The sequence below is a fragment of the Medicago truncatula genome, chromosome 5 (genome assembly GCF_003473485.1).
Source record: "Medicago truncatula cultivar Jemalong A17 chromosome 5, MtrunA17r5.0-ANR, whole genome shotgun sequence".
Classification (NCBI taxonomy): Eukaryota; Viridiplantae; Streptophyta; class Magnoliopsida; order Fabales; family Fabaceae; genus Medicago; species Medicago truncatula.
Window position 1 is genome coordinate 10,847,236 of NC_053046.1, and position 15,349 is coordinate 10,862,584.

Genomic DNA, 15,349 nt, shown 5'->3' on the forward strand with positions numbered 1-15,349 from the left:
TAATTCAACTGTATAAAAAATGAATTGCGGGGCATTTTTGGATTTTTAGAAGGCACACGGGAGTCGGAAAAGAATAACTTCAAGAATTATACGAGTTTAAATTCTAAGGTCCTACCTAAATTTTCATTTTTCTTAAACCAAAGGAAATTCATTAATTAGTAAAGAACAAGGTTAATCGTCCTCGGGAGCTTAGCTCAGTTGCCAGGACAACGTATAATATATGCACGGCCACCAAAAGAAAAAGGTTAATCACATAATGGGCCATAATTTCTAGGCTAAATTACACCATGAGTCCTTTAAGTTTGAAGTTTGTAACAGTCCTTTAAGTTATTGAAAATTGCTTTTATGACAATGAAAACTTCATATTGACACAAGTAAAATACTAAAATGCCCCTAGTGGAAGTGAACAATCGTTGGGTAAAGCGCCGGCAGTCAACAACCGCTGGATCCAGCGGCAGTTAACAACCGCTGGCATCAGCGGCAGTTAACTGTCGTTCATACCAGTAAACTAGACCAGGTTATCCAGGAGAATTTTTCCTGTTTTTGCATCTAATTGCAAATTAAAGTAAACAGTCAAGATATGTCGGGAAATTAAAATGTACGTACAAAATAATATTTAACAGATAAAATTAAAACGCAAGAAATAATATAAAGGTATGTCGGAAAATGTCATAGAAATACCAAAATGTACGGAACATGTCATAATTATACATCACAGTCAAAAAGTACATAAAAAAAAGCCTAATCACAATCAACCCTACTGCCTAGCATGCCTCGGCCCCCTGCGCCGCCTGGCAATCTGATACGTAAGGGCAGGGCGACCAGTACCGGCTATCCGCATCACCTCCTGGACAATCTCCTCTTTAGTCATCTCGGCTTGCCTGACCACAATATCATCAGCTATATGCACCACATCCCGGATGATCGTCAGTGTGTCAGGCATCTCCCTAGCATGCTCCTCCTGTATGATCTGTGCTCCACGTTCGCCGGCCTGGGAGGAGATCCTTCATCAGGTGGGAGAATACGAGGGTGAGAGACTTTGGCATACCAAGCCATGTAGCCAGGCGCATGATGTCATGGTCTTTCACACCCATCTCCCCAAGCAGTGAATAACCACGCCTGAGTGTCCATCAACACAGTGGTCAGCAATTGCGTAGGCACCTGAGGGACATCTAACTTATGCATTCATCAAACCTAATCTAACTACATTATCCTAATCTAACTTATGCATTCATCAAATCTAATCTAACTATATTATCACATTATGGTTATCATTATGCCAAAATTATGGAGTAATGTTCTAACCCTTACATTATCACAAATTAAACTTAAGCATATATGATAAATTAAACTTAGGCATTCATAAAATTTAATATAACACATTCATCAAACTTTATGTAACATACCACATTACGTCATTCCTCAAACTTGCCAAAAAATGCCAAAAAAACAAACTTATAAACATCATAACATATATGCATTACACAAATATACGATTATTATATCATTATGTCCAAACTAATCAAACTTGCCAAAAAAAAAAAAACAAAAATGCAAACTTATAATCATTATAACATATACATTATAAAATTGAATATATTTGCAAAAATATTACACAAAAAAAGCAAGATTTTATCACTTAGGCATTTCATCAAACACCTTATGTGCATTTCAAAATACTTGCACAATTAGTGTTAATTCAACGTCAAATTGAACTACATTGTACCTAAACCTACTCTAAACAACAATGCCAGCAAAAACTCTACATTATAACATCAAATTCTAACATAATTTGCAATTTCAAAAACCTAACCTAAACACTAAAGTTTTGCTAAAATTATGAAAACTAACACCCTAAACAACCTACATTGCATGTAAATAGGAAGAAAATAACTTACTTGTTAATTACTTGAAGAAATTTGGCTCAAATCCGAGCAATTGAAGTTGGGATGAAGTTGGGGTGAAGTTGGTTTTGTGTTGTTTTGAACTTGTAACCATGGAAGTTTTATGCGTTCTTAAGATACAGAATGCAGCGGTAGTTAACTGCCGCTGGGACCAGCGGCAGTTAACTACCGGCGGTTTTCTCAACGGTAGTTAACTACCGCCAGGGGCCCTAACGTAATTTACTTGTGTCAATATGAAGTTTCTCATGTCAAAAAAGCAATTTTCTAAGTTATTTTGGTCACACATAAGTCTTTTAAGTTTGAGTTTTGTAACAGATTGGTCTTTAAGTTATTTTGGTCACATTTAGTCCTTTAAGTTTGTAAACGGTTTAGATTTAGTCCTTCTACCACATCATTATTTGGTTAATGGAAGGACTAAATCGAAAACGTTTACAAACTTAAAGGACTTGTTTGTGACCAAAATAATTTAAAGGATCAATCTGTTACAAAACTCAAACTTAAAAGGACTTATGAGTGACCAAAACAACTTAAAGGACCAATTTATTACAAACCTCAAACTTAAATGACCTCTGATGTAATTTATCCTAATTTCTATAGGCACCTCTTCAATACATACTCTATTATTATTCACATAATTTCTATAGGCACCTCTTCAATCCATACTCTTATTATTCACAAGCACCGATCTATTACCATCCCTGCCAGTAAATTGAAAACTCACGCTACCCCAAACATCTAAGCTTTTTCCCATATCCCTTTCACTATGGTTCCTACATAATTTCTACTAGGGAGAGATTTTTCCCAATGTACGAGCCGAAATTTTAGATTCCATTTTTTATTTTATTTTATGGAATTAAAGTCCAATGTTTCAATCTAACGATTAATATTTATTAAAATAAAAATATTATGTTATCTTAAAAAAGATACCCCCAATATGTGTAAGGAATAGAATGACTCTTTTTAAAGTATATTTTTTAAAAAAAAAAAGTGAAATAAATTTGAGATACAATCTGCATGCAAGGTAAATTTTTGACAAATTAAGAAAAAGATAACAAATGCGCCTAGCACATTTGTTTCAAAGTTTTAGATAGCAATTGGATACAAAATGATATATATTTATTATTTTGATTAGTGGTTTTTTTAAAGTGGCCAAAATGATATATTAATCAATTATAACAAGTCATTCGAGTACAAGATGTATTGGAAACGACTTATTAAAAAAGCAGAGTTACAATACGACAAGTCTGATAGCAAAGCGAAAGAAAAAACAGACTAAAGTACTGCAGATGAGCAAGGAATATGATTAAGCCTCCAAAAGCGCTAATCGAAATCGAAAGCAACATATTTCAACTTCAACCACCAAAAAGATTGAAGTTTAACTCTTTCGGTTAACGTCTGCGGATGCTCCTCTTTATGCTGAAAAATGCATTTGTTTTGCTATTTCCAAATGACCCAAACAACATAAAGTCAAATAATATTAAGGGACAAACAAAAAATCCCCCTAACCCCTTAACCCCCTAGCCAGCTAGAAATGATAGGCCAAAGTCTACCAAAAAATCACATTTAACAAACACATGATATCCGTCTTCATCCAAACCATAATTTTTCGAACAATTTTTATCGTTAAGAGCAAGAATCCACCACATGGCTAAATTATCCTTTATCAGAACACGGTTAAGAATCAAACGCCAACCAAAAATAGAAATTTTAAGCGGAACAACATTTAACCATAAAAGATGAGAGTTAGTGGGATAAATGTTGTCTTCCACTTCAGTCAAGTTGTTATAGGCACTACTGACCATATAACAGTGAAATGTCTGTAATTTCCAAACCCATCGATCCCCTGTTGCCACCTGAAAAACACTTGAGGTTAACTGCTCACAACACTCCCGCACCAACTCCTCCTCCCCAAGCAAACAACCTCATACGTCACTTCCACACCTCACCATTTTCTCCCCAGCCCGAAGCATCCATCTCTGCTACAATTGCCATTTCTTTCTCCACTAATTCATACAACCTAATAAATATAACGTTAAAAGAAATTCCATCAAGACAATGATCTCTCCAAAATTGAGTAGAAGACCCATAACATACCTTATGACCAATCACCTACCATGCAACCAATATTTTGGAGCAACCAACCTCCATCTACCAATCCAACCCCCTCTAATGTTATTCACAGTCTGCCACAAAACATATCCACGTCCAACCCCAAGACTCAATCTCCCCACTTCCTCCCCATACCGAGCACACAAAACCCTATACCATAAACTCACTGTCTCCTCCAACACCATTTACCAAGTAATGCTACGTTAAACTTCTTCAACCTCCTAATCCCTAAACCGTCGTTTTCTCTCTTTCAAACAAGATAATTTCCATTTAATTCAAGCTATTTTCCTAAAATCCTTCCCCATAAAAGGCATTAAGAATAGATTCAAGAAAAAATATAATACTTGAGGGAGTCTTGAAGAAGGAAAGAAAGTTGACCGAAATAGAGGATAAGACAAACTTAAGAAGAATTAGACGACCCCCCATAGAGAGATTATGACTCTTCCACCGCGAAAACCTTTAGATACAATCAATCAGAGGATACCAAAAATTAAGCTTCCTAGAGTCACCACCAATAAACAACCCTAAAAAGAAAAAAGGTAGACGACCATGCTTACAGTTCATAACCGATGCAACCCCAGACAACCAAGATTCATAGACATTAATCTTAAACAACATGCTTTTGAGGAGAAGTTTGTCATCACAAAACGTCTTATAAAAAGTGATTTTGTGATTTTTCTTCTCTCTCAACAACATCTATATTATCTAAGTATTCTATAAAGGGACATATGTTATTAAGTTTCTTAAAGATATTGTTTAAAGAATCCATAAAAAATATAAAATAAAATAAAATAATCTTAGAAGTAATAAATATTCCTTTATTATCTTAGAAAAAATAAGTGTAAAAAAATTGGGGTAATTTTATAACAATTATCTGTCATTGATACATAAAAAAAAATGGAATAAATACTTGTCACTAATTAATATAAAAAAATGAGACACAGATAAAAAGTCACTTTTGCCACTCATCATATGCCTGATAAAGTGATAATTATGCTTGCCTTGTGAGTGACCGAGTGTGAGTCCGTTTTTTTAATTTCCATATTAGCTAAAAAAGTGTTGTTTTTTTATAAAAGAAAATAAAGAACCTGACATTTTAAAAATGTATTAAAATCTGACGTTTAAATTGTATTTATTTTAAATTAAACAAACAAAAATAAAAACTAAATAGTGTATGGGTTCACTTTAATTTAAAAATTAACTAAATTTAATCAAGGGTATATTTGTCTTTTTCAAAGAAAATATAATATCTCTTTTCTTACTTTTCTATAAAAATACACTTCTCTCTTCCCTATTTCTTTTCTCTTATTCTCTTATACCAAACAACCTCTCAAATCTACTTTATTTCTCACATATTTCTCTCTTCTCAAACTCTCTCTTACCTATTTCTTTCTTTACTATTTCTCTTCCAATCCAAACACACCCTAAAAATGCATAATCGTTCAATGACACATATATCTTCTACTACTTATGTTGTTTAATTTTAATTGTATTAGTTAAACCTTATGTTACGTTTCTTTAATTAATCAAATATATTATCTAGGCTAAAATATGGTTTTGGTCTCTTCAAATATGCCTAGTTTTGGTTTTAGTTCCTGTAATTTTTTGTTTTTGTTTTTGGTTGCTGCAAATATGGCTCGTTTTGGTTTTGGTCCCTGACCCCACTTTTGTGATGATTTGCACACGTGACACAAGATGACTGAACCCATTTATTAGAAAAATAATCCCTGCAAAATCTTTTGATTTTTAAAAAGGTCCTGTAGAATATTTTACTTTTGAAAATAGTCCCTGGAGGGGGACTATTTTTAGAAATAAAATATTTTGTATGGACTAAAAACAACAATTTTTTTTTACAAAGGACTAAAACCAAAATAAGGCATATTTGCAGGGACCAAAAATCATATTTTAGCCTACTCCCTCTGGTCTCAAATGTAGGGAAAAAAAAAACACACCAATTAAGAAAATGAATTGATTACATTGAAGTTATGTTAAAAAATGTACAACTTTCCAATTTTGCCCTTGTCATGTTTTAGTAATAATTAATGATGGAATGGGTTTAAGTAATAATTGTTGCGTGGAATGATGGAAACCGTTGAACTTCTCATAAAAATAGTTGTACACTGAGTCATGTTTCTAATAGTTTTTCAAACTCAAACGTGGTACAATTGAAAATTTGAGCAAATGTAAGGAAAAAACAAAAAAAAATTGTGGTCTCAAATGTAAGAAAAAGTATAGTAAAAGCAACCTAATAAATGCTACTATTCCAATTTTACCCTTGTTAAAAATCACATTCTCATAATTCAAAGCTGCATGCTCCCTTACTGTTTCACGTTACCCTATCTCCATGAGTTCAAAAGTCACTTTCTTTTCATACACGTGCACAGTAGTTCAAAAGTCATTTTTATGATAATGGCATGAGAACTGTTTGGTTATATTTATACATAAAGAATCCAGCAATTTTAGGATCAATAGGCGCGCGTCTTAATTTTTTTTTCCAATTGTCCATTCATTTTAATTAGGCAGGAGCTCAAATTTTCAATTGTACCACGTTTGAGTTTGAAAAGCTATTAGAAACATGACTCAGTGTACAACTATTTTTATGAGAAGTTCAACGGTTTCCATCATTCCACGCAACAATTATTACTTAAACCCACTCCATCATTAATTATTACTAAAACATGACAAGGGCAAAATTGGAAAGTTGTACATTTTTTAACATGACTTCAATGTAATCAATTCATTTTCTTAATTGGTGTGTTTTTTTTTTTTCCCCTACATTTGAGACCGGAGGGAGTAAAGGTTAATAGTGTTTTTTATCCTTGATATGTCATTTTCGGTTTTCGACCTTATAAAATTTTTGTTTTGATTTGCATACGCGTAAATTTATTTATTTATTTATTTTCCGAAAAACACCTTTAATAGGCTATTCAAAAACCAAAATTTCTTGAAAAAAATTCTGAAAATGGCCTATTAAGGGTGTTTTCCGGATTTTATTTGTTAGGAGGATACAAATCAAACTGAAAATTTTATAGGGGCGAAAACCAAAAATAACATATATATTATAGGTGAAAAACACTGTTAACTTAAATTTAAAATGGATAATGTTATATTTTTTATGGTAACTTTATTTTTCAATTGTATCAGCCAAACTTTATATTACATTTGTTTATTTTTCAATTGTATCAGCCAAACCTTATGTTACGTTTCTTTATTTTTCAATAGTATATTGTTTATCCTTATTTGACTAAAACCTAACTTAATATAGATATCTTTATCAAACTCGTGAGCACATATACTTGCCTAGTTTTTATCAAAAACTGCATTTCTATAATGATTTTAGGTAATCCTATGTTTTGCATACGTAATAGCTAAAAAAAAAAAAAATTGTTACTCTCTCCGTTTTAAAATATAAGTAAATTTTACTTTTTAGCTTCATTCAATTACCGATGTATGTGGCGTTAATTGAATGAACCTAAAAAGTAAAATTTACTTATATTTTAAAACGGAAGGAGTATCAGTAATTTTTGTTGTGTAAAAAGGGAGTTATGAATTAAATAAATAAACAGAGACAATGTTTTGTTGCAAAATTAAAATAAGGTATTGTTATACTCCCTCTGTCCCAAATTGTATGACGTTTTGGATATTTCACACATATTAAGAAATACAATTAATATTATGTGGAAAAGAGATATTATGAGTTGTTTTACAAAATTGTCCATTATAAATAATATGGAAAAGATAAATGAAAAAATTGAAAGAAGAGAGAGTAATAAACACTCCCTCCGGTCTCAAATGTAGGGAAAAAAAAAAGCACACCAATTAAGAAAATGAATTGATTACATTGAAGTCATGTTAAAAAATGTACAACTTTCCAATTTTGTCCTTGTCATGTTTTAGTAATAATTAATGATGGAGTGGGTTTAAGTAATAATTGTTGCGTGGAATGATGGAAACCGTTGAACTTCTCATAAAAATAGTTGTACACTGAGTCATGTTTCTAATAGTTTTTCAAACTCAAATGTGGTACAATTGAAAATTTGAGCTCCCGCCTAATTAAAATGAATGGACAATTGGAAAAAAAATTTAAGACCCGCGCCTATTGATCCTAAAATTGCTGGATTCTTTATGTATAAATATAACCAAACAGTTCTCATGCCATTATCATAAAAATGACTTTTGAACTACTCTGCACGTGTATGAAAAGAAAGTGACTTTTGAACTCATGGAGATAGGGTAACGTGAAACAGTATGGGAGCATGTAGCTTTGAATTATGAGAATGTGATTTTTAACAAGGGTAAAATTGGAATAGTAGCATTTATTAGGTTGCTTTTACTATACTTTTTCTTACATTTGAGACCACAAATTTTTTTTTCCCTACATTTGAGACCGGAGGGAGTAGTTAAGGTTATAAGTAACATTAATGTTGCATTGGTATTATCGACATATAATTTGAAACAAATTTTTCCCTTAAAACGACGTACAATTTGGGACGGAGGAAGTAATTTTAGTTGCAACTTCATTTTTCTTGCAGAAGTTTTAACTTAAATTTCATTGAAAATTGCATTGGTATATTGATTTCACGTAATCCTATGTTTTACATAGGTAATAGCTATAAATTTTTTTGTTGCCGTATAAAATGTAAGTTTTGAATTGAAAAAAAATGTCGGGGTTTTGTTGATGTGTCAAAATATTTAAAACAAGGTAATGTTATCGGTAACTTCATTTTTTAAATTAGTACTCCCTTAATCTATAATTATAAACAACCATGGATAAGTAAATCTAATTGACTAACAACAGTCATATTTAGGCATGACAATGGGGTGGGATTGGGACGAGTTTTGTCTTTCCCATCCTCATTCCCAACTCCCATATACTTACCTGTTACCCTACCCATACTCAACGAGAATGAGAAATTAAATCTCATCCCCGTCTCCAATGGGTTCGGGTATTCTCGCCCCATCCCCATCTCCAGAGTGAATCAATTTTGTTTTAATAAAAGAGTTTTTATTTTTTTTTATTTTTTTTTAAGTTTCAATGGTAATGTGGTAATGAATTATCCAAAAATTTGCGCTCATTTTAACGTTTCTTTACCGAATAATTCAGTTGTTCCTTTAACCATCAATGAATGTTCATTTATCATGATAGTTATCAAACCAAATAACATGACATATCATTATCAACCCCCTTAACAAAAACAAAAACAAAAACATGACATTTCTACATTCGTGTAGGGTTTGGATACGAAAGAAGAATGCACCAAAATGCAGGTGCTGCACCAAACGCAGGTGGTTGTTTCTTGTTGTAAGTGAATGCAACGAAAAGACCCGGAAATAACGATAAATGAAAGAATTCATATATTATGTACATTTCGTGCTCTGCTCATTGTTCAATTTCTGCTTTGTTATTCCCATCATCCGAGGCCGAGAGAAAAGGATAGCCAAAAAAGACCCATAGATAGGGGGTTCTTATCAGAAAGAGAAAAAGGAATACGAATTCGATCCGTAACGTAAATAGGAAACGAATCTAGCACTACAACTAGAAGAAAGATATTACCCGTCCCGTACCCTATTATGAAATTGGGAAAAATCCAAACCCATACCAAAACCTAGTCAAATCGGAAAAATCCATCAAATCGAGATTGGTTTGGGTGGATACCCATCAAGACGGATTTTGTTGCCATACCTATTCATATTAAGATCCCCTAAAAAAAAAAAACTCACATTAGGGATAATGATTAACTTAAATTAATTTTGTGATGTATAATCAAAATAGTTGCAGCATTAAGAGTATTTTTATTCCATTGAATAATATTATAAAGTCAAACCATTAAAAGTGTTATAAATATTCTAAGTGAATGTTGATAGTTATTTGGTCATATTACTATTCAATATTATATTCTTTTATTTCTCTATAAAGAGAGTTCATCATTTCTCTTCTTCTCTATTTTTGATCTCATTTACGGAAGTTTCATAACAATAAAAAAGTAACCCTCTTTCCCAAAAAAAAGTAAATATGAAAAATAATAAAACAATAAAAAAATGTTTTTATTGTTTATATATTTTTTATAAAAATAATTTGTTACAAAAATTGTTTATATTTTTCTCTATATTTTTTTTTACAAAAATTGTTTACATTTTGAACAATCGAAAATGACACTTTTTTTGAATCTAAAGGTGGCCCGCTGGTTAAAAACAATTTTGTACAAACATCCAATTAAAATACTCAGAATTATCACATCAAATTAATAAAATAAAAAGAGAAAACAAATGTAATTATCTTGTCTCACTTTTGAGTGTTTTCACTAGTTATATGTGTAAAGTTGCTTTGAACCGATAATTCACCACCTTTAAATTCTACATTCTTTTTTATAAAAATAAGTTTAGGTGAATTGAAACTCATCATAAATCATAATAGACCACAAAACTAAAAGAGTAATGCTAACAACACTCATTTTTTAAAAACTGATACAAGTCAAACACACACTTCTAAATTAACCACAAAAAAGATTTTCATGTCCATGGTAGAATTTTTTTTCTCTTGAGAGAATGTCTACGGATATGATATTTTTATTTTCAAGCCTCTAAGTTAAGATTCTGTGGGGCAGTTTTTTAATTTTTCATTATTAAAAAGAATAATAAAAAAAAAAAATCTAATTCCACATAATGTATGAAACCAAGCCACGTAAAGAGACACTATCACACACACACACCAACCACTTTTCTCATTTCTCCATTCCTTCCTCCTAGGAAGAAGAGATAGAGAGAGAGAGAGAGAGAGTCAGTGATGGCAGGACAATCAAGAAAATGGATGATACTAATAGCAACAATATGGATTCAAGCATTCACAGGAACAAATTTTGATTTCTCATCATACTCATCAACAATGAAATCCGTACTCAAAATCTCACAAGTGCAACTTAACTACTTAGCAACTGCAAGTGACATGGGTAAAGTGTTTGGTTGGTCTTCTGGTCTTGCTCTTATGTATCTTCCAATCTCTCTTGTCATGTTTATTGCTGCTTCAATGGGTCTTGTTGGTTATGGTCTTCAATTTCTTCTCATCAATAACCTCATCACTTTGCCCTATTTTCTGGTACCTTCCTTTTCCTTTACCCCATATTTCTCATTTTTCAGTTCTTTTTTTTGTTTGTTTAGTCTTTATTAATTAATTAATGGTTTAATTTAAGTTAATTAAGTAACCACTATTGGTGTATGCTATTTTTAAATTATTAAAAATTAGTATAAAGTAGGGTTGCATTGCATATATATGGAGGGGTCTTCAGTTGTTCTCTTGACTGATGGGTGGAGATGGTATGAATGGTTGTTATAGTGGGGTACTACTTACTCATTTTAGTTTTTTTTTTTTTTTTTATTTTTATTTTTTATTTTTTATATTATAGTAAATGATAGTTTAAGATTTTTACCCATAATAAATTTAAAATAATATTGATTATATTTGTTTTAAAATAACTTTATTGTTAATTATTTTATTAATTTTGAAAAAGACATATATTGTTTTATTAAAAAAATATAATAAAAAAGATTTGGAAGGAAGGAAGCATAAAAAGCTTTTAATAATGATGGACTTTTCAAGTAGAAAGAACATGATTTTTTTAAATAAAGTGGCCTTTAAGATATTCCTTTTTTTTTTTTTTAAGGAAAAGTTTCCTTTAAAATATTCTTTATCATTCTTTGAACGTGTTTTTTATTTAATCACTTGAAATTTTTTTAGTTTTTTTCTCAACAATCACATTTCTTTTGTTCTATAAAAAGTATTACGAATTTTTTGGAAATATATTCTTATTCGAAGAATATACTAGTACTAGGAGGAACAATGCACTTATAATGGGTGTTTAGATAGTGTGGCCTCCAGCTATTTGCTGTGCAACGATTAATTTTGTTTTTTTCTATCTTTTTCTTTGTAGTTGATAAAATTTGAAAGACGTATCTTCAAAAATGTTGTATTTTTCTTATGATTTGAATGAATGGACAACCTATTTTCTGAATAATAATAATAAGAGTAAAATTTTAGGAAGTGATAACTAACTTGCCTCCTAAAAAATCTTACACGTCCTTTTCAATTGTGCTTTTGTATTGTACGTCAATTGGTCCCAACAACTCCCAGGCTCCAAATGCTGATTCCAGAACTCAACCAATGTCCACACATTATTATACATACAAAAATAATACAAGTTTTTTTTTTTTTTTTTTTTCAACTAACGTCCACAGAACTCAACCAACACAACCTATGATAATGATAGCTTAATTTCCTATAAAAAATTATTTCGGTTAATCAAAACACATTAAACAACATGTTACTTACGCGAACAATGCTTAATAAATTAATGATATAGTTTAGAACAATATATGAATGTCAGTGAGTTTTACTAGCGTTTTTCTTAATAAAACTATCCATACAAATACTAACATAGATGTCCGAGTTTTCAAGGGGGCGGTGAGATTGGTCCCCTCAGATTAGTTGGTCCTTAGATCGGATACCGAGTTTTAAAAATAAAAATAAAACTTAGAGATTTTTTCTTTTAATTTGAGTTCTACTTCAAATATTTTATTCCTTCGAAACATTACTATTTGAAAGGACTCTAGTGGAGATACTACGAAACGAAGTAGGTTCAAGAGGAGAAGCGGATATCTTAAATGGATCTCAATTACGTCATGACTCATGAGACGAGTATCTCTATAGTCTTAGAAGTATTATAAGAAAACATGTAGCTGAAACAAATAATTTTCAGAGTTGCAATATCTAGAGAATTTTACAGTATTATAGTGAAGTTGACTTAGCTTTGAATTTTATGTTTCAGGTTTTTTTTCTGTGTCTGTTAAGTGGCTGCAGTATCTGTTGGTTCAACACAGTATGTTTTGTTCTCTGCATCAAAAACTTCCCAGTTAACAGATCCTTAGCATTGTCGCTCACTGTGAGTTTCAATGGTGTAAGTGCAGCACTCTACACTCTCGCCGCAAATTCCATAAACCCTTCATCAGATCAACTCTATCTTCTTCTGAATGCTCTTGTCCCTCTTCTCACTTCGATCGCAGCATTACTTCCGATTCTTCGCCAACCGCCTTTATCAGACACTCATTCTCCACATGCCGCTCGTCAGAACTCGGTTATATTTCTAACATTGAACATTTTAGCGGTTTTCACAGGAATTTATCTCCTTATCTTTGCCTCATCAACTTCTGATGAAGCAACGTCAAGGCTTTACTTTGGTGGAGCTCTTATACTTTTGATTTCGCCGTTATGTATTCCTGGTGTTATATATGCTAGAGATTGGTTTCACCGCGCTGTTCATCCTAGCCTTCGAGTCGAAAACTCTAGCTTCATTCTTGTTCATGTTAATGATCTTGAGCTTCACAAAGAACTCCTTACGCGTCAAAACAGCGCTCGGAGCAATGGAGATGCTCAAGGCCTGCTTGGTGAAAACGGATATGGTACTCAGAGAGCAAAGAGTAGTGATGTGAATTGTGACAAGTTTTTTGGGCAGGATCAATTGGAAATGCTGGGAGAAGAGCATTCAGCCGCGGTTCTTGTGAAAAGGTTGGATTTTTGGCTTTATTATATTGCATACTTCTGCGGAGGTACAATTGGTCTTGTTTACAGCAATAATCTTGGACAGATAGCTCAATCTTTAGGCCACAGTTATAGAACGTCGACTCTTGTGACGCTATATTCATCGTTCTCCTTCTTTGGACGTTTGCTTTCAGCTATGCCTGACTACATTCGAAAGTAAGTTTTCGTTGAAATTATCTTCTGATTAAATCACTTATTTAACTGTTTGAAAGAACTTAAAATAACATGTCTTTTATGAAGAATTTGTTGTAATTTTAGACATAAGCTTTTGTATAATAAGTTTTTAATAAACATACGTGTTTGATTAGGTTGTTTATCAAAATGTCTTCTATACAATGTTTAAGAATTAAGACAATACTTTGAAGAAAGTATTTTTTTCCAGCTTTTTAGATTTGGAAAAATTGTTGTGTCATTATATTCATGACATAATATTTATGGTACAATTTGATTCGTGTAGCTAATCTGTTTAGTATGACTCGGGTAATCTTATAAACCGGACTGTAGTATTTAAACACAAATTGTAACATGTAACCCTAAGTCTGAATATAAGAAAGGCACTATGTAGTTAGAGACGTAGGTAAAATTGGCCAAACTCCGTGGTCAAATCATGTATGTTTTATGTTTGTGTTTTTCGTATCTGTTTTCTCTTGAACCAGGGTTGTTGTTCTATCATAATCTCATCTAACGAAAAAGACTGGTTGTTGATTTAGAAGCGAATCTTGTAAACTTAAAATTGTACATATATGATGAGACTAACAGTAATTTTTCGGTATTTGCAGCAAGTTCTACTTTGCAAGAACAGGGTGGCTAACCATTGCACTTTTACCAACCCCAATTGCATTCATCTTGCTGGCTTCATCGGAAAGTGCTATGGCACTTAATACCGGGACTGCACTAATCGGTCTGAGCTCAGGTTTCATATTTGCAGCTGCAGTGGCCGTTACATCTGAGCTCTTTGGACCTGACAGTTTGAGTGTCAATCACAACATTCTCATAACAAACATTCCAATTGGATCCCTTCTCTATGGTTTTATGGCTGCAATAGTTTATGATGCTAATGCTATCTCAGCACCTGGAAATGGAAACATAATAATGTCTGATTCATTGGTGTGCATGGGACGACAATGCTATTTCTGGACATTTGTATGGTGGGGATGTATATCTGTCATAGGATTAATTTCTAGTTTGCTACTATTCTTGAGAACCAGACATGCTTATGATTGTTTCGAGCGACACCGTATTTCAGCGCAACCGACAGTGTCTTAACTTCTGACAATGCAAGGATGTGAATATCATACATAATCGTTGATAACTGAAAAGCTTAACATGTATAGAACAAGATTTTGGTGGCAGAGTTAAGCAAGGATGATTATTGATGAGAACAAATATATGATATAACACCCTAGCTTAATATGGTTGAGGAGAGATCTAGATTCAGAGGCAAAAAGAGTTGGAATTTTGCTTCTATTCATCATAATGGAACGAGCAATCAAAAAGTAGAAGCAAATAAGGATGGAAGCTTTGGATGGATCAGGTTTAGAGGAAATATGGATCCTTATGAAATTTGAGACTGTGACTTTTGACAAAGTTAGTAGATAAATATACTCGACTTTGTAAGTTTTTTATGTTATCTGAAGTGACAGATCGTAAATTGAGTAACAATTTGATTTTGTTATATAATATTCTTTTGAAAAATATATATTTGAAATGGAATCGAAGGGACAAGGGTTGTCAGTTGTCACTTACA

General features: G+C 32.1%; 1 protein-coding gene across 1 annotated transcript; it reads left to right on the forward strand.

Moving 5' to 3' along the window:
- Positions 1-10,719: 10,719 nt before the first annotated feature.
- On the forward strand, positions 10,720-15,299 carry LOC11405859 (protein NUCLEAR FUSION DEFECTIVE 4). Its single transcript, XM_003612505.4, has 3 exons — positions 10,720-11,106; positions 12,833-13,758; positions 14,382-15,299. Exons 1-3 carry the CDS (start codon positions 10,798-10,800, stop codon positions 14,866-14,868), a joined length of 1,722 nt encoding a protein of 573 aa, XP_003612553.1. The 5' UTR covers positions 10,720-10,797; the 3' UTR covers positions 14,869-15,299.
- The last annotated feature ends 50 nt before the right edge of the window (positions 15,300-15,349 follow it).

Bases quoted from the DNA above. Each gene is read 5' to 3' on its own strand.
- LOC11405859 (XM_003612505.4), top strand. From the start codon at position 10,798: ATGGCAGGACAATCAAGAAAATGGATGATACTAATAGCAACAATATGG. The intron at 11,107-12,832 runs GTACCTTCCTTT...TTTATGTTTCAG, and splicing joins TCACTTTGCCCTATTTTCTG to GTTTTTTTTCTGTGTCTGTT. The intron at 13,759-14,381 runs GTAAGTTTTCGT...CGGTATTTGCAG, and splicing joins ATGCCTGACTACATTCGAAA to CAAGTTCTACTTTGCAAGAA.